Source organism: Sarcophilus harrisii, chromosome 3 (assembly GCF_902635505.1).
Source record: "Sarcophilus harrisii chromosome 3, mSarHar1.11, whole genome shotgun sequence".
Lineage (NCBI taxonomy): Eukaryota > Metazoa > Chordata > Mammalia > Dasyuromorphia > Dasyuridae > Sarcophilus > Sarcophilus harrisii.
In genome coordinates, this window is record NC_045428.1 from 394634038 (window position 1) to 394655300 (window position 21263).

The following is a 21263-nucleotide window of genomic DNA, read 5'->3' on the forward strand; positions in this document are numbered from 1 at the left end:
ACACAAAAAGTTAAAGCCTTTTAAATATATACTATTTACCTATATGTATACCAATGTTAACAATATCTCACATTTACATAGTGCTTTAAAAGAACTTTATATACATGATCATCCTTGATCCTCTTAAAAACCCATTGAAGAGATATGATAGTAACTATTTACGTTTTGCAAATAAAGAAATTGAGAGGTTAAGTGATTTGTGTAAAATCATCTTAAGTGGAAGAATCTTGTTTCAATATGGGTCTTCTACCTCCAAATACTGAACTCATTATATATATTATAATGTGAATCATTTCATCTTCTTGCTTCTATGTCAGGATTGCCTTTGTCTAGAACAGGAGTTCTTAACCTGAAATTCACAGACTTCTATGGTGTCAGCATATAGACACTATATGGTGTCAGCAGTTCATGAACTTGGATAGGAAAAAAATTATATCTTTTTTTCACTAACCTCTAGCTGAAATTTATTATTGATACATATTGATTGATATGATTGAAATTGTTGATATTATTGATAGTAAATTTACTATTGATTTGATTATTGATGAACAATAACAACAGCATTTCTTTCTCTTATTCTAAGAAAAATTATATAATCTACAAATACAAAATTTGAAGTTGTCAAAGAAGTCCAAGATGCAAAAACTATACATCTAGAAAGTTCCCGCCATTCAGGGCAGAACCTGCCAGAGCTGAGGTTCTAGGAGTATGGCCTTCTAGGAGGAAGTGTCATCCTCACATTATGATGAAGCATATCAGAATAGGACTTTAATAGAGGTAGATGACCACATGTTTTTTTCCCTAATAAACTATGTTTTAATAGGAACATTTTTCATCCAGATATGAGTTTTTCTGTCCAAAATATGAAGTAAAAAAGTAAGATATTTTAAAAAGTTTAAAAAGGAGCCATCTTCAATTTTATGCTGTAGACTAGGCCTTAACATTATTGTTCAGTCATTTTAGTCCAATTCTTTGTGACCCTATTTGGAGTTTTTTGGCATAAATATCAGATTGGCTTGCCATTTCCCACTCCAGCTCTATTTACAGATGATAGAATTGAGGCAAAAGGGATTAAGACTTGCCTGGGGTCACAATGCTACCAACTGTCTGGGGCTAGATTTGAATTCAGAAAGATGAATCTTCTCCATGGTAAGCCGAGCATTCCATCCACTAGGCCAGTTAGGCCTTAGCAAGAGCAGAGCAATTAAAGGTTTGTCCCAAGGGACTGAAATTTTAAAAAGTATAAAAATTTAGCACTATTTTAGCAGCAAGGACAAAAGTGAATTTAATACTTCCGTAATATTACTAACTTCTCTCAGGGAGCCATATACAACTATAGTAACTAAATTATCTATAGCTACCAAACTGCTATAGTAACTAAATTTTCAATCAATTTGATTGATTACTGATTATATTATCTTGATTACTAATGATATTGCTTTGACATCAAGAATTACAAATTTGATCTTGGAGTCCGAGGTCATTGTTAGATGTGGTTCTCCCCCTTCATGGTATCACAAAAACACACAGATGTGTTGCAATTGTAGGTAGATAACATTTTCACTGGATAAGTTTGATGAATTCTTGAAGGCTAAGCCCTATGCATGAGAAACTTCAAAACTTGACAATCATTTTGTCTTCCTTTTTATAACATCATGAAACTCATTGTTAAGATCTCTTGAAAATGAGTTGCTCTCTAGGACCTTATGTTTAAAAATCCTTTGACCTTTTTGATGTAAGATACAAAACAGCATCTCTAAAAGGGATCCAGGAATCCAAAAGAAATGAATTATACTCCAAGTTAGGGCATTCCTTTTGTTTAATTTTACATTCCTTCCATTTGTGTCATGATGGAAAACAGATTTAGGGTTGTCCCATCCCTTCTCAACCAAGTAAGTAAAAGGAGCAAACAATTGGACACACTATAGTTCTACGTTAGCACTTCAAAGAGGAAAGATCCAGGGAAAAGGAAAGAAAAAAATCCAGCAAGTAATAGTAGAATTAGCTTTGTGCAAGGGCAAGACTTGTGATAAATTTTTTTTATTTGATTTTGGGGGCTACCGTACTCAAGATTTCCTCCCTTATATTGGGGCTTCTTAAACTCTTTCTATTTGTAACCCCTTTTTGCCTGAGAAATGTTTATGTAACTCCAGATAGGTTGGTATTTAAAATAGGTGTACAAATCAAACATTTACTGATACTAAATAATAAGTCACAAAATTATTACTCCCCCATTCAGTTATGAGAGCCCATATGGGATTGTGACCCACAGTTTAAGAAGCTGGATCTTAGACTATGAGCTCCTTGAAAGAAGAGCCTGTCTTTTGTCTTTCTTTGTATCCACAACACTTAGTACAGTGTCTGGCACATAGTAGGTGGGAGTCAAAATTGCATGAAGTCTTCAGCCTCATTCCTCCTCCAGAGTCATCACTGCCCAGTGGCAAGACAGAGTCAAGATAACCAATGATAGCCTGGGATGTGGTGGGTGACCTCAGAGCCTTTGATGTCTAACTAGGCTATAAACACTCTTTCACTAGTCTTCATGGCCATTGAAACAAATTGATGTGTAGGGTGTATTCAGGGAAGACTAATACCTCTGGGATGAAGGCTGCCAAGTCTTTTTATAGGGCTGCTTTGGTATGTGCCTGATCCACCTAACTCTCACCTGTGGCTTCAAGAAGCTTCACATGCACAGTGGCTACACCAGGTAAACTGTTTTTGGCAAATGGGCAAAACCAGATTGAGAGCAACCAAGGGATCTCAAACTGTAGAGTGAGTTAGGGGGGTGTCTACCCCAAGCATGTAAGGACTTTCCCTAATGGAATGGGTGGATGAGAACCATCTTAGAATCAGGAGTTAAGAAAATGCTATTCAGAATAAGACTTCTTTCAGTAACTGAGTATGTATTTAGCATACTGCCATGCAAAAATAAGAATAAAACAATTATAGCCTTTAAGGAACTTATATTCTATCATTTCAAACATGTATGATTCTTTCTCCAAAAAAAGGAGGCTTTTAAAAATCTAATTCCTTTGTTTGAATATCGTGAAGTAAAATCTTATCTATATGTAGTTTTTATAGAATTTGGTAATTAATCTAGGTTTTCAAATGGCTGATAATTTAACTTTTTAATCACTAAAACTTCCTTTTTAGAATTCATTAGACCTTTCTCTACATTCTTGAACAGAATATATTTAGCTTATATTTAAACTTGTGCTATCATGAACACCTTTTAATTTACTTTGGTGACCTTAAAACCATTGAATTTTGTAAAACTGTTTGTAACAACATAGCCTTGTCCTGAATCACTATCACTTTTAATTCCTGTACTTTCTCATTAGGCTCCTTTTCTCTTCCTTAACTATTGATCTATGAAGACTCATTTCTCACTGTTGTCTATGTGTCAGTTATGCAATATAGTGAGAAGAATACTTGTATAATCATAGCCTTTCTAAATCTCAGAATACCCATAAGGTTGTCATAAAGACCAAACTGAAACCATATATGCAATAAAATTAGTAAACCTTCAAGAGCAATATAAATGTCAACTATTAGCTATCTTGATTCTCAATCATGTGAACTAAGAAACAAGATAATCTACCTTATAGCTAATATAATAACATTTATGTTAACTATATTCCAAGAACTGTGCTAAGAATTTTTTATAAATATTATCTTGTTTGATCCTTACAATAATGCCGGGAAATAGGTGCTATTATTATCCCCAGATCAAAAGACTTGTTCATGGTCATATATAAAGTAAGTATCTGAGGTTAAAGTTGAACTCAGATGAAAGGGGAAAAAAAGAATAAAGTAAAAACTGTACAGCATAGAACAAAAAAAAAAATAACCTACAAGGAAGCAAAGAAAAAATTGACAGTCTCAAATGTATAATCTCTTCTATCATTATATATTCTTTCTTGATATCGAAATTTATTGTTATGTATTTTGAATCCTTCCTGTTGTTCTTCTGGGCATGTGACTGTCTTTTTTTAATTTTATTTTTTTTTCTATTCTGTTTTTTCTTATTTTATATTTAATTAAATAAATTTTATTTAGTTAAACTTTAAAGTTGAATTTAGTTCGATAAAATTTTTCCACTAACCGCCAAAGCATCTTATTAGAAATATATGTCACTTAAGTTCTTCATGCTCCAGATATCTCTAGAAGACCAAGTTATAGAGAAAGTACTAGCCTGCATTAACAGGAAAAGTTTACTGGGAGTTCCCTATATCAGTAAAAACATGGATCCAGTCCTTATCCCTCTCCATTCCTATACCAAACTCTTCAGTCACCTTCATTTATCAGTGATAACAAAATGTGGCTTGAGAGTCATGCATTTGTAAATATTACTAGCCTAGGCCTTGTTTTTTCTTGAGTTGTTTTTACTTACATTCGAATCTTTGGGATTCCACTTGGGCTTTTCTTGATAGAGAGTTATTGGAGTGGTTTGTCATTTACTTCTCTAGCTCATTTTACAGATAAGAGAATTGAGGCAAACAGAGTTAAGTGACTTTCCCAGGGTCACACAGCTAGTCTGAGATTGATTTGGACTCAAGAGCATGAGTATTTCTGATTTCAAGCCCAACGTACTACAATAAACAGGGCCCCTTAGCTGCCTTTGCATTTAGCATGGGGTAAAATTGTGAAATAGGTAGAATGTTAACAGGGAAAAGAATACAGAGTGGATTCATTCAGAAGAGGGGTACCACCTATAGTACCTCTAGTTTTATTGTCTATTAGTAATAGTAATTAATACTTTTATAGTACTTTAAAGTTTAATTTACTCATTTGTAATAAGGACATGCACTATGGATGACCTTACAAAAATTTGTACAGAGACAGATGATTCACGGATGACTCCTACATCAGTAACAATTTTCTGATCATTAAAATATAATCAATTTAGTTTTTATGATGTCAATCATTTATAATGAACTTATATTCAAAATTGTTGTTGTCCTTTACAGACCATATCTTTCTCCTTGTCAAATAAGTCAAGTATGTATATGTATGTGTGAGTGTGTTTATATATGCATATAAAATCTATTTATGTTTTAATAATTTATTTTATATAATTTACTTATATTTTATATATTTATATATGCATAGTACAAATACAATTACACACATGTATGTGTATATATGCATATATATGTATATTGTGTTATGCAAATATAATGCAATTTGAGAAGAAAATTACACCAACAGTTGCAGGAATTAAAAAGAAGAATTTTATGTCCTTACAGTCTCTGAAAGGCAGAGTTGAAAACAGATGATTAAGTATGCATGTATTTTAAAAATTGCTTTAAACATACTGTTTTAAGCCTTTTAAAAAAGATTTGTTCATGGAAATTGAGCAGATTATAAATCAGTAATGAGTGGTTAATATATATTTTAACACATTTTAAATTCTTTTTTTAAAAATCCTAGGCTGATCAGATATCTGGTTTTCATATAAGATCTGTGCTCTGTGTCCCTATTTGGAACAGCAATCACCAAATAATTGGTAAGATATTAATATAAGTAGGATAATATTGTTCTGGAATTAAGTATTCTTCCTTTGAAGTCAGTATTGTTTCTTCTTTTTTTGAGCTCTAGAATTCACTAGTTTGAGTCTTATCCTATCCCACATGTTTAGACAGACTCCATGTAAGAAATTCACACTTCTTTCTGAGGAAATTAAGTATTTGTCCATTCATTTATTAGCAAATTTTTATTGAATGCAAGACAAAAGTTCATCATATACTTAAAATGCAGAGAAATAAGAGACATGCTGAATTAGTGCTATACTAGTAGGCATTTAGACTTTTCCCAAGAGACATGGAATAGTCCATATTTTCATAGTAGTGATACCTGACTAGCCAATCCTGCCTCTGAAAATCACATCCAAGAAATCATTGCACCTGGAAAGCCTGGAGTTGGTACAGGGGGCAAAACAGAACAAAGAAACACTAATAAGATTCTTCAGACTAAAAGAGAGATATTTTCCTTTGGGAATAACAGGTATTATTCTATGAGGGAAAAAAATCCCTCATTTCTAGCTGTATCAGCATGATACATTTCATCATTAAGTTCCAGGGAACTGATTAGTGCTTATAAGTAGAAGTCCGTATTTTGTCAATTAGTACCTCAACCTAAATTTGGAAATGATATTTCTCATTCATTTACTTAACAGAATCAAATATCTGTCAATACTATGGGTGGATCAATCACATGGGAAAAGATGAATACTTAGGCAAGGGTTAAAAATCACAATTCCTAATACAAAACACAAAGCAAGACCAATGCAGACAGTAATTGTGCTGACAGTAACAGAATGACAACCTAATACTATGACAATAAATGAAGACAAATAACCAAATATTTTTTTCCTATCTTGTAAAATCACATCATTTTGAGTTAATTTTATTTCTATATTGGGACTAGTTTATCTAAAAGTGAGATGTCTAAAATTTTTCATTTTACCCACAAATTCCTAGCAAATTCCATAGACTTATTCTTTGTAAAAGTATGTCACTTTCTACAGAATAAGTAAGCAGCAAAATGGATAAAGTAACGTGGCTGGAGTTAGAAAGATTTTTGTTGTAGGTCTTCATGATTAGAGATTTGCTTTGCCCTTGAGTGTATCTATACCAAAACCAACCATGCTGTAACAGAGTTCTAATGGGTTATAGATTCAGGGAACCCTAAAGATATTTTGTATCTCCTTATAAATTTTAGTGCTACTCAGTCTAAAAGCCATTGCTCTAGAAACCTCAAAAGAACCATTTTCCTTTCTAAGTCCCTTCTTCCAGATAGGGAGCCAAGGTGGACAGAATTTAAATAGAGCACTTGTGTATGGTCAGATATTTCAGATTAGAGATGAGCTAAATTCTTGCTATGAATTTTGGCAATACTTGGCCTTCTAGTTTCATAACATCATTGTGTGAACTCTTTCAACAGGAGTTGCTCAAGTCTTAAATAGACTGGATGGGAAACCTTTTGATGATGCTGATCAACGACTTTTTGAGGTACAGAAAGGTCTTTGTAAACTGGGAGAGGGGAGTTAGTGACTTAAAAATTATACCTGGGCCAAAGTTCTTTCAGAGACTTAAGTCAGGAGGGTTAGAGCTTTCTTGATGTTAAGAGTTGCTCATTTAGATCTACTGCATCCCTATGTACTCTCTCTTTTCTGGATGTGACCAGTTTGTCATAGCGTCCTCATATGGTACAGTCAGTTTTATTGGGATTGTCTATGTGATTGCTCATTTCTAGTCTAGCTGGGCTTGCCCTTCTTGGCTACTTCTCTCCACTGCCAGCTACTGGCTCTTGCTGAATTCTCCCAATCTTGTCTCTTAGCTATGATCAGCATTTGTAACCTAGAGTTGAAAATGAGACTTAAACATTTATATTTCCAAAGTCTTTTATTTGCAAAATATTCTATAATTATGTGAAGGTTATTCTCAAAATCTACAAAGTAATTCACAACACATTATATTGGAGGTAGCATGATTCACTTAGGACCACACAAATTCCATAATGACAGATTTCTAACACTTAATATCCATGTGACTCTATACAAGTCACTTAATCTCTGTTTTTTCTCTGTTTCCTCAATTATAAAAGAAGGATCCTCATAACACCAGTTATGGATTGTTAATGAGGATTAAATGAGATATTTATAAAGCACTCAGCACATAGCAGGTGCTCTATAAATGCTTATTTCCTCCCTTTGGCTCTTTGGACAAGTTGTTTAAGCTCTCAATGCCCCTAGGCAACTCTTAAAGACTTAAAATTGCAGAAGAGTTACAGATCCCCATTGGTGAAAGTTATTTCTTCACTGGGAGTTCTTACCTTAGTGAATTCACAGTTCTAAACCAATAAGAAGTCAATTCACACTTGTCCCTGAAAGCTGCTTATCTGTTTTAAACTGTGACCTTTCTCTTTCTTAGGCCTTTGTCATTTTTTGTGGCCTTGGGATCAACAACACAATAATGTATGATCAAGTAAAGAAGTCCTGGGCCAAGCAATCTGTTGCTCTTGATGTAAGTATATTGGCAATGGAGGGCCATTGGTATCATTGGAGATTTGAAAGCCATCTTTGTAGAGATGAAACTTGAACCTCGGGAACTTTTTTTAAAAGACTTTTGCCATATTTAATATATTTAAACTTCTTTGATGTATTTGACATATTGAATAGTTTTGTTGATTCTCCTGCTTCCTATTTCTCCTTTCTTCTTCTTCCCCCTTTTAAAAAAATATAGCTTTTTACTGATAGAACGTATGCATGGGTAATTTTTACAACATTGTCCCTTGCACTCACTTCTGTTCCAACTATTCCCTTCCCTCCCTCCACCCTCTCCTCTAGATGGCAGGCAGTCTTACACATGTTAAACATGTTAAAGTATATCTTATATACAATATATGTGTACAGATCCATACAATTCTCTTGTTGCACAAGAAAAATTGGATTCTAAAGGTAAAAATAACCTGGGAAGAAAAACAAAAATGCAAACAGTTTATACTTATTTCCCAATGTTCCTTCTCTTGGTGAAGCAGATTCTGTCCATCATTTAGCAATCCAAACTGAATTGGATCTTCTCTTTGTAAAGACATCCACTTCCATCAGAATACATCCTCATACAGTATTGTTGTTGAAGTGTATAATCTCCTGGTTCTGCTCATTTCACTTAGCATAAGTTCATGTAAGTCTCTCCAAGCCTCTCTGTATTCATCCTGCTGGTCATTTCTTACAGAATAATTATATTCCATAACATTCATATACCACAATTTACCCAACCATTCTCCAATTGATGTGCATCCATTCGTTTTTCAGTTTCTGGACACTACAAAGAGACTTGCCACAAACATTCTTGCACATAAAGGTCCCTTTCCCTTCTTTATGATCTCTTTGGGGTATAAGCCCAGTAGTAGCACTGCTGGATCAAAGGGTATGCACAGTTTGATAACTTTTTGAGCATAGTTCCAAATTGCTCTCCAGAATGGCTGGATCCCATTCACAACTCCAACAACAATGCACCAGTGTCCCAGTTTTCCCCCATCCCCTCCAACATTCATCATTATTTGTTCCTGTCATCTTAGCCAATCTGACAGGTATGGAGTGGTATCTCAGAGTTGTCTTAATTTGCATTTCTCTGATCAATAGTGATTTGGAACACCCTTTCATATGAGTAGAAATAATTTCAATTTCATCATGTGAAAATTTTGACCATTTATCATTGGAGAATGGTTTGATTCTTATAAATTAGAGTTAATTCTCTATATATTTTGGAAATGAGACCTTTATCAGAACCAAACCTCAAGAACTTAAAAAAAATTTAGAGAGAAGGGAAGTTTCCTATGATAAATCCCTGGAGAACAATCATGTTAAGGAATAAGGGGATGAGGGGCAATCTAGGAAAGGTCAGACATGATGGAAACCATCAAAGAACTTTTTGAGAGAACCCAAAGGATGTGAGTAGGCAGTTAGATGGTGAAGTGGATACAGCATCAGGCCTGGAGTCAAGGAGACCAGAATTTAAATGTGGTCTCAGATACTTACCAGCTAGGCAAGTCACTTAATCTGTTTGCCTCAGTTTCCTTATCTGTAAAATAAACTGGAGAAGGAAATGGCAATCTAGTACTTTTTCCAAGAAAGCCCCAAATTGAGTCAGACATGAGTAAAACGAATAAACAATAAAAGTATATGATTATCTAGGGGCAAATTCAATAATATCAAAAATTGTAGAGAAGTCAAAGATGAGAAAGGTTATGAAAATGCCAGCATATGAAATAGTAAAGAGATTCTTTAGTAACCCTGAAGAGAGCATTTTCAGTTAAGTGGTAGAAAACATAAGGCAAATTTCAAGGAACTGAGTGGTTGGTGAAAAAGTGGCAGCTACAAATGTTGGCAATTATTTTTCAGAGTTTGGTGGCAAAAGGGAAGAGAGCTTTAAGATAATGATGTAAGGATATGGTAGAGTTAAAGGAAAGGCTTTTAGGGGAGTGAGATAGAAGTAGAGATGGAAAAGTATGAGATTCTAATCAGAAAAAGTCATTTCAATTTATTTTAAACATAAATTATTATGTAAATTATCACATAATATAAATTATGATAATTACCCCACAAAGTATACCATCTTAAGCATATTTTCACTTCTCATTACACTGCACATAAAATAATTGGGAAGATACATGGTTTATTTGGAACTACTTAGGAAAGTAGTCCCATAAATAACAGGGTTCCCTCCTGAACTAAATCCCTTTTGGTCCTCAGGCCTTACAAACATCAATTAACTTTTGTAATTCATATAAATATCTCAATACACACTAATAGTATTTCTCCTTATTTTTGACTGCCTAATTTGTACCACTTACATATTAGTTATAAATAGTCTCTTCCTTGTGTAACTCAGATCTTAAGATCCAACAAATACAAAAAAAATAATTAAAAGAAAGTATCTGTGGATGGTTTGATTCTGTGAAACCATAAGACAAAAAGAATTTGCTACTAAATGAAAGCTTGACTTATAAATTCTCCTTGGAGAAGCAAAAAAAAAAAAGCTGAGGAGTTTGGGGTTTTGTACATCCAAGGGTACGAAGAAGTATTTTTTAGAGTACATGATCATTTTTAAATCAAATTGGCATGTACTTGTCAAAGATGGGCACATGGTAAGGGGGAATTGGGAAGAAGATATAAAGCATATTGAGAAATATTATGCAGGTTTGGGAAAAAAAGAGAAACCAGTAGCCTGTATAGTACTCAGAAGGAGCATATCTCTATATATCATGAATTTACTCTTCCTAACGAGTGTTGAAAGATGCTCAACATGACAATCAATAATCATCACCAAATTAAAACTGATTATGTCTTATAAACCAGGAAAAGATTGTTTCTTGATGTAGGAATTATAAAAAAAAATCAACTCTCTGTGCAGTCAGACCACTGACTGGTTAAAACAAAAGACAAAATCAAATTAGAAGTAAAGCTGAAGACAGTGCATAAAATTATAACAGCGTCAACCTGACCAAGTCAAATGAGCTATTATTAATGTTTAAAAATGAGAAATGTAGGAAGGCAAAGACAGTCAAGTTAGAGATGACATAATTTTGAAAACATTGAAGAATCATTCTATAATATATTTCAGTGGGAAGGTACTAAAAGAATAGGGAAATAACGCCATAGATTGTATAATCTCCCCTCCCCACACCAAAAAAAGATGAAGAGGACATCAGTAACTTCTGACCCATTTTTTTACTTTTCTTCCTTTTAAGAGTTTCATGAGAATAATCTAAATGTATATTAAGGGTTTTTCTTGATGAAAATATAAGAAGGGAAATGATAAGCTTTCACAAATGATTTTCTACATTAGTTTCCGTCTTCACAGTGATGAAATTAATAGAAAGAGATTGAAAATACAAGATATCACTGTGTTCATTATTCAATGATTACCCAAAAAAGATATGTGTGGGAGAACTTGACCTAGTATAATGATGTTCTAGTAACAAACTTTTCTAGAAAAGAATCTTTCATGCACATGTTAAGATTGTACATGATTTCTTGATAAATGTAATCACAAAGTTTACTGTTCAATAACACTCTGGTAATGACTGAAGAGAGGCATAAAACAGGAGATATCTCCTTGACAAAGGTTTTTGCTGCTGTGATGTCTTTTGAAAAGTACAAATTTAAAAATTATTCTCTCTATGTAGTAAGGTTCTCTGGATGCTCCTGTATGTGAATGACAGGGCATGGATGGAAGGAGGTGAAACAATATTACTTGGCTTCTGCATTGAGAGAGACACAGAGAGAAACACACATAGAGAGATAGAGAGACACAGAGGGAAAAACAGAGACAGAGGCAGAGAAGGTAAAGCTTAGTAAGCCTCACATATTTTATAGGTTGTTTGTAATGAGGCAGTTGCATGTCACAGTGGATGGAGAGTTGAATGCACTTACAATCAGGAAGGTCTGAGTTCAAATTCTGACTCACATATTAACTAGTAATATGATCCTAGGCAAGTCACTTAGCCCTTAGCTCAGTTTTCTCATTTTTTTTAACTAGGTAAAAGATTCTTTACCTCATTTCTTCCCTAGCCTAATCATTGATTCAACATTGTCTCAGCCAAACTGAAATCTGTTAAGGACTTTAGCTTAAAAAAGTCAAGGTCTCCCACTGCATCCAGGGCCATTGCTACTCATCCTGTTCTATATCTGTCCCAGATGATTCTGGAGGAGATAGGGAAGCTGATGACTTGGGTAGCCCTCCCTCACTGAAGTTCATCTCACTTGCATGTCATGGTATCACCTTCCTGTGCCATGGTCCTTTTCAAGAACAAAGGACAACGGCAACTAGCTTTATCTTGTTATCTGACTTTCTATGTTACCTTACTTGATCTTGTCAACCAAATGAAGCTTATTCTTCAAATGCAGAAGAATCCAAGCTGGGTTGAAAGCAGAAAAGTTTTATTAAAAGAGAAATTCCACACTTAGTGTCAAGGTCCTCATTACAAAGTACAAAGGAGCCCACATACCAGCAGAGGCAGGGAGATCTGAAAACCACAAAGAGGAGGTTCATGGAGGAGTTGGGAAAAAGAAAGGATAGTTTCCCCCAGGAACAGGTGGACATAAAGGCAGGATATTTTTCAGGAACAGGTGACCTCACTGGGTCAATTTGGAGTGAGGAGCACAACTCAGGAAGGTCAGCCAGAGAACACCAGTAAAGACATCTGGAAGTCAGCAAGACTTTGGTTCCCTACACACTCCTGATTGGTTTCTTTCAGAAATAAGTTTACTCTGTGTCCAATGCACCTGCTTGGTAAGGTAATTAATAGAAAACAGACATATTAATCTCAGAGGTACTACCATAATCCCATCTTGCATTGTATTTATATTTTTGCTCCTAAATAATGTTAGAGTGTAAAATCCCAGAGGAGAAGAACCAAGTATTATTCATTTTTGCGATAGCATCTACCAGGACACCTTGTACATACTACACTGTCAATGTGATGTTGTTCAGTTGTTTTTCTATAGTATCTGACTCTTCATGACTTCATTTGGGGTTTTCTTGGCAAAGAGACTGGAGTAGTTTGCTATTTCCTTTTCTAGCTCATTTACAGATGAGGAACTAAGGGAAGCTGAGTTAAGCGAATTTCCTGGGATCACACAACTACTAAGTAAGTGACTGAGGCCAGATTTGAAATCAAAAAGATGAACCTTCCTTACCTCAGACCCAGTGTATTTACTGTTCCATTATCAACATTGTCAGTCTTGTTAATTATGTGTGTCAAATGAATACACACATGCAAACTCATTAACATATATGACCATAAGACTTGCAGAGTTCTTTTGCCAAGCTGTTGAAAGAGGGAAATGATGATCTGGCTGACCACACAGCTGCCACCACCATTTACTCGTGAGAATGCCTAGTTTCTCCCTTCAAAGAAGAATAACAGAAGCAATTTCCTCCTACTACACAGCCTGAGTGTAACTGCAAATGGGCTATTTCCCAATGAATCAAGACATCAACTTGGTTGACCTGCAATAGTAGAGAGAAGTAGGAAGCATCTCTTCTCCCCCCCTCTGAATGTTTTGATCTTCCAAAAAGAATTGAGCTCAATGATTCCTCTTCCCTGCCCCCAGCCCCAAGAAAATTACTATTAAGGTATGATTCACTGATGTTGAAAATAGTAAATATCTCTTACTGAAGTTGAACTGCCTGCTGAAAATCCTTGTTCATTAGTGGGGACTCCAGACAGAGGCTGCAAATTATAAGGCAAAAGCAACAAATTGGAGACAGGAAATATTCACAGACCTTAATTCTTCTTTGAAGACACTTTGAATGATGTTCTCCCTTCTCTTGAAAGAAATAGTATTGAAAAAAGAAAAAAGAATTATTTTCCTGAACCTGTTCTCTAATAATTGGCTCCCTGTAGAATATTTATTTAGGTTGCTGTGTAAAGAGCCTTTGGAAACTTTGAGTGAAAAGCCCATTTGTTCACTTAGTTGTCATTAACTTTGATTAAAGGGTGATCTGCAAAAGTAACACAAGCAGATCATCTTGCCTTCTCTTGTGACTAACATACCTAAAAAGTCAGGTAGTGAGGCCATTTAGGTTTGGACTAAAGTAAGTTGTTTCCCAGCCCTTGAGTCCATGGCTCAAAGAACTCTTCTGAGATAATCACTGACTACATCAGGTTAGATAATTTAGCGAAAAAGATCAGCAATGAGGATATAGTGACAACTTTGAGGACTGAATTAACCAAATGGTTTATTTGAAACTAATCACACAAACTCCAATATAATTTTAAAACTTTTCTGTTCACATGATTAGAGGAATATGTATGTAATAAAAACTCAATAAAATTTTGTTGAATTAGACAATCTCTTTAATAGTAGCAATAGAAACAAGGTATTTATTTAGGATCTCATCATTTTCAAGGTAATTTTTCTCACAGCAATCCAACTCTGAAGGAGATGAATTGAAATGACTGAATTCTGCATCCAAGACAGTGAGAAACAAATAAAAGCAAAACTGACCTCTCATCTTGGCATTTGATTTAGTGCCTAGTGGGGGAAAACAGAGGTTAGACTAATATGCCCAGTGAATTTGGGGAATCATCCTTTGCAAATGTCAGAAATATTCTACATTTAGAATATGTACTTCCAAAAAAGAGGCATTCTAAACAGGTTCTGAGTAGTAGGGATAAGTGTTTACAGTTGAATATTTTGGAAATGGGGAGTAGTGGTCAATATTTAGTGCCCCATTTTGGATTCAGTCTTACTGAGGCCCTTTGCCTCCTCCTTGCTCTTAGAGAACACTGAGATGCTCACAAGCACCAGATACCCTTAGGGCATCATAGGGTTGCATTGTTAATAATATACAATATGAAAAAAATACACAGATGGGGGTTGTGGAGACAAATTGAGATTGAATACAAATATTGAGTAATACAAACTACTGAATAACAACTAAAACTAATATCTCTTTATGTGCAGACAAATGGTTTTAATATATGAAGCTCAGATTTGAAGAATTGATAGCATTTTGAAAGGAGCAATCATTGGTCTGAGTTTTTCCATAGACCAAAAAGAATGCCTCATATTCTCTGTTCAGAACTTATAAACTAGAAACTCAAGAAAGCAAGTGGTTTGTTAGAAAAGCACTAATGATGCATTAATAAATCAGATAACCAATTTGTTGGAGAAAATCAACCTCATTGTAAATCATAACAAGGGTGACAGAGAACAAAGGTGGGCAGGGAGAGCTATGTAATTGTCAGGGTTGAACTTGAATCTAAAATATTTATGGATTACCCAGAATGCATACGTATGCATAAATGAATTACACTGACAATTGAATGTTAAGGACTTTTAAAATTGAGAACTAATAGAAAGACCCATTTATGAAAGATTACTACAGCTGAGAATTGTCAGGATTTTAGAAACATGAGTTTTTAATTTTAAAATTTGTTTCATTGATGCCTTTTGTGTTTCATACTGAAGTCATTTGGGGATAAAGCTTTCCACTGTCACCTACCTTCCCTATCTTCTTTCCATAACAGTTAAACAAAAACAACCAATACATATATTTGCTCTTTTTTTTTTAAATAAAATGATTTGGTTATCTACATTGTTACCCAAATGAATAAAATAGTAAACTCAGGGGCAGATAGATGGCTCAGTGGATAGAGAACTGGCCCTGAAGTCAGGAAGACATGAGTTCAAATCTAGCCTCAGACACTTAATAGTTATTAGTTTGTGACCTTGGAAAAGTCACTTAACCCCAATTGTCTCAGCAAAAAAAAAAAAAAGTTAATAATAATAAAGTCAGTTGTTTGGGGGAATTTATATAATAGAGACAAGTCAGTAAGGTTTCATATACAACTGATATTCTGTGGGCTTCAGAAAACATACTCACATTGTTTTAGTACATTTTAGTTAGTTTAGTTTTAGTTTAGTTTGTGTGCATGAAAAATCATAGGATCATAGCTTTAGAGCCAGAAGGAATCTAAGAAGCCATCTACTCCAAGTGAGTATACACACACACACACACACACACACACACACACACACACACATATATATATTTAAAGTTTTAGCCAACAATATTATATGTGACATGTCTAAAATCCACCAGTCCTCTTATTCATTCCCCAAATACTGAACTACACCTCCCTAGAGACCCACATATGGCACCAGAGCAGAGACTCTAATAGACTGCTTTGGGATTGTCCCATTATTCTCCAGCCATCCCACCCTGAACAAGACTCATCTAGGTCTCAACAGGATCTTCCTTTCCAAACATTTAATCCTAAGGATCCTTGGGTCTATCATCTACTCAGCTGATGCACCCCAAGAATCCCTAGGAATTTCTATCTGTCCTGCAGACAATCTTTCCTACATGTGACAATAGGGTAGTATAGTGGATAGAGAATTAAACCTGGAGAACTGAGTTCAAATTGAGCATCAGATAATAGATATGTGACTCTGGATAAGTAATTAACTCGTATTTGCCTCAGTTTCCTTTTCTGTAAAATGAGGATAATAATAGCATTTACTTCTTGCATCTACCTCTTATGGGTGTTGTGAGGATTAAATGAGATGATATTTGTAAAGTGCTTACCACATTGCCTGACCATAGAAGGCACTTTATAAATGCGTGTTTCCTGCCTTCCAAGTGTTGTCCCAATTCAAATATAAGCTTTTTGAAAACAGGTATTTTTATTTGTATTGGCTCATTGTAGGCACTTAGTTCTTCTATTCTATTCCATACAGAAAGCAAAAAAAAAATGTCACCTTAGAAAGTTAGATATATAAGGCATTTTAAAATACTTATTATATGACAGGGATTGTTTATAATTTGGATATTATTTGGATTCTGGATGAGATTTATCACATTACAGTAAAATATACCTTGTCCTTTAAGGACAAGTGTAATTTGACTGACTTTATTGCTTACCTGGCTGCACAAATTTGGGCCATTTCTGCAATGAAACTTATGATTGGTTAAACTTCATCATACTTCAAGATTTCATCAACCCTTGGCACTCACACCCCATCACTACTCTCTGCCTCTGATTGAAGGGGAAGGCATGAACTCCAAAAATCTCTGTAAGAAGGAGGCTCAGAACAGATACTTCTTCCTTTCTCATCTGGCTGTACTACTTTGGGACTTCTCTGATTTACCTACTATACTCCCACTTTGTTTACCTCCCTCCCCTTTTCAATTTCCTTTTTAAGTTGGCTTCTCCAGTTAGATGGTAAGCTCCTTATAGAGACTTTATTTTGCCTCTTGCTGTGTCTTTAACCCCTACCACAGTGTAGAGCACATTTGTTGTTCAGTGCTTAATAAATGTTTATTAGTTAATAATTTATTTCTACCATGGAGAAAGGGAGTTAAGTGTGTATAAAGGATGCATGTATGGAGAGAGCTAAGGGGTCATATATGTTCTAAGACAGAATCTTAAAGAGAATTCATTTTTATTACTTGGAAGAAGAGGGGTTGGGGAATTTTTGATTATTAGTTCACTCCATTTAAATTTGAAAAGCTTCCAAATTTACAAGAAGTCATAGACAGTCTCAGAATATAGACGCACAGATAAGAAATCTAGCTGAGTGTCACAGTGAAGTGAGAAAGAATTCCAAGGGAAATGAAATGAATGTCTAAGTTAAAATAGGGATTAGCCAGTCCCACTAGACAAGCATTAAATTATTCATTTTGGCTTGTAAATGATGGAGAAGGCCCATAGGGGCAAATTTTGAAAAGGAAGATGATAAAGTGAGCCACTCAACTTCCTGCCCAGAGGGGTATGTTGTCAGCTGTCAAGGAAAGATACTACTGTCTTTACACTGGACATCCCTTCCCAATTGTAAACCCTGATCAAGGCTTCCACATGTATACCAGGAGATGGAAAAATGCCAATGAATTTATTACATTCAAAAGAACTCTGGTCAATAAAATGAGATGACTTTCCACTTCCAGGGGCTTAAGGAAAATTCTGACTTATGAAAATTAAAGTAGAGAAGTCGCATTGTTTTCCCTCCCCACCAAAAAGAAAATTTATTTTATTCTAAGCATTAGTTAAGAAATTTTGAGGAACAGAGAAAAAGCATGATAAAGTAGAAAGGGTACCAACTCTAGAATTAGAAAAAGTAAATTCAAATCCTGCATCTGATACTTACTATAGTCAATCTTCAACTATTATGTGTGGGGGGAAAGAGCAACATTCCTACAAAATGGTATAAAAGTAAAAAACAGAAATATTGACTTACTGAACCTATGGGAAATAGAAAGTTAGGTTCCTGTGACTATCAAAAACTGTAATCATTTGCTAGAGATTGCATTTCTGTATAAAATCTGTAACAACATTAATTCTAATAGTATATGCTTTTCCTAACACAAAAATCATAAAAGAATCCATAAAATTCAGTATACGAAATAAAATGGGTAACATGTAAAACCTTTTCTTACTAGTAATTCACTAGAATTCTGTGACCATTTGTGCTAACATCTCAATTTTTAGAAGAGAGAAAAAATATTGATTTCAGAAAATTCAGTTTTCATAATTATCCTTATACCATCTCATTCTCTGGAACACAGATCATGGGAAGAGACTATGTATTAAAAAAAAACTAGACAAATATGAGTGGCTTGAGTTATAAAGGGCATTGAATGCCAGATGGAGGATTTTATATTTGATTCTGATACAGGAGGACAGACCAAATAAAGATGGCTGAGTATTGTATTGCTTTGAACTGAAAAACCAGTAGGCTATCAGACAAGTACTTAGTAATTTTTTAGAATTTCAGACCTTCTTCTTTCAAAGTTTAGTTCAATTCCTCCATAGTATTTGGTCCTATCAAATTCATGTTTAATAGTATTATGACTGTTGAGCAGCATGATCTTTACTGAGTTGGAGTCCCAAAAGTCATTCCTTTGCTCTGGGGATTTCAATGTTGGGTGAGGGCAACCCAGACTAGATTTTGACTCGCAGAGTTCTGCAGTCTAAGTCTAAGATCTTCATTCCCTACATCCAGAATAGAAAAAATAAATTAAAAAGCCAAGGAAATCATATTGTCAAAGAGAGGAAATAAAGCCTTAGGACTTTAAAGCCCCACATGGTCTCACTGGGTTCCCCCAGAATGGTACAAAAGACAGGTACATAATCTGTTTTTGTTGAAGTCATGTTGACACTTAGCACAATTTCCTTTCTTTTTTTGACATGTCTGGTAACTATATATATATATATATATATATATATATATATATTCTGTCATTCTTTTTAGAAGTCAAAGTCAGAATTGAGAGTAGACTAGTAATTCTATTCCCCTCTCATCCCCACACTCAAATCTTTTTCCATCACTATAATTTTTAAGGATAAATCCTATGGACTTTAACAATCACATCAGTGCTTGAGGATAAAAGTCATCTGGATCTGATGACTTGAATAAATCTAGGGCAACAAAGTACTCTTATAATATCTCCACTCATCATAAGTCTCAATTCCTTATTCTTCACTTTTTAAATGTCATTTCCAGTCCAAAGATGGACTGGAAGAAGCAAAGATGCTTCTCCTTGGAAGAGAAATAAGAAAAATAAAACTTGAGTAGCTTTTTCTTGGAAATCACAAGAAAATGGGTCTAGAACTGTGATATCATTGAAATAGGGAATTCTTCTAACAATATTTTCTCTACTGATGCAGCTCAGTAACTTATATTACTATAGCTTATAGCCTTAGAGAATTGTCTAAAAATCAAAGAGTTAGTAATTTATTCAAAGTCACATAATCTCTATGTGTCAGAGAAGAGATCTGAATCCAGTTTTTCCTGGTTCTAAAGTTAGTCAATCACACATTGCCTCTAAAATATATAGATAACTTACAAAACTTTTCTCAACTAAATCAGAGAGTGATAGAAATTTAAGAAACTGTTGTGTGCCAAGCACTTTGCTAAGCACTGGGGATACAAAAAAAGGCAAAGGGTAATATCTTTTCTTAAGGACCTCATAGTTTGAGGAGACACCATACTAACAATTATGTTCAAACACAGTACATACAAGACAAATTGGAGCTAATCAGTAGAAGGAAGACACAAATGTTAACCGGGATCAGGGAAAGTCCTCTGAGTAGGTGAGTTTTAACTGGGATTTGATGGAAGCTAGATGGTAGAGAAGAGGAGGAAGAACATCTAAGGCAAAAAGGATGGCAAATATACTGGGAGTTTGGGATGGAGTATATTGTGCATGGAACAGCAAGGGGGCCAAGTATTACTGGAACACAGATCATGGGAAGAGAATATGTATTTAAAAAAACTAGACAAATAGGAGAGGCTTGAGTTATAAAGGGCATGGAATGCCAAATGGAGGATTTTATATTTGATTCTGATACAGGAGGACAGACCAAATAAAGATGGTTGAGTGTTGTATTGCTTTGAATTGAAAGACCAGTAGGCTATCAGGCAAGTACTTAGTAATTTTTTAGAATTTCAGACCTTCCTTCTTTCAAACATTTCAGTGTATTAGCATTGGTTGCTGCCTATGCAAAAGAAATTCTTTTTTTGTTTGTTTGTTTTACAAGGAAACTAGAGTTAAGTTACTTGCCCAGGGTCACATATCTAGAAAGTATTAATTGAATTGAACTCAGATCCTCCTGACTCCAGAGCCAGGTGCTCTCTATCCAGTGTACCATATAGCAGCCCTGCAGAAGGCAATTCTTGATAAGTCACAGGAAAAAATGGTTGGTTAACCCATGACCTATTGCAGACTCAAAGTACACATCTACATCAAACTGAACTTGATTCTAAAATGGCATCTGTATTTCCAGTGATGCCTAGAGACTTCATGGGATAGTGAGATGAGCAATAGACTTGAGACCAAAACACTTGATTTCAAATCTTGACACAGCTACTATAATGCTTGCGTGGCCTTGGACAGGACATTTCACCTTTTCAAGTCTCAATTTCCCCAACTATGTAATGGAGGGCTTGGATTAGATTATATCTAAATAGAAATTTACATCTCTAAATTCCATGATCTTATGCCAAAGAGAACCATAATTTCCTCAAAACATCTTTCAGTGGTACTCTCAACAACAGAAACCTGAGCTTCATAGGACTGGTGGTGGTCTCATCCCAAACCCATTACTGAATTGGATCTCTAGGCAGAACAATAAAAAACTTACTAAGTAGAATGACCCTTTTCTTTCCATGTAGCAGTAGTGAAGATATTCCTCAAAGCTGCAACCCTTTAAATCACTCAGATTTAAGTTGATTTTATACTTTG

At 34.8% G+C, this 21263-nt stretch overlaps 1 protein-coding gene across 1 annotated transcript in view; it reads left to right on the forward strand.

Moving 5' to 3' along the window:
* Nucleotides 1-21263, forward strand: part of PDE11A (phosphodiesterase 11A) — a 452396-nt gene that overhangs the window by 244851 nt on the left and 186282 nt on the right. Inside the window, exons 7-9 of the mRNA XM_031960412.1 lie at nucleotides 5434-5509; nucleotides 6946-7013; nucleotides 7935-8027. Of these exons, the coding sequence (XP_031816272.1) occupies nucleotides 5434-5509; nucleotides 6946-7013; nucleotides 7935-8027 (237 nt within the window). The remainder of the gene's footprint in view (nucleotides 1-5433; nucleotides 5510-6945; nucleotides 7014-7934; nucleotides 8028-21263) is intronic.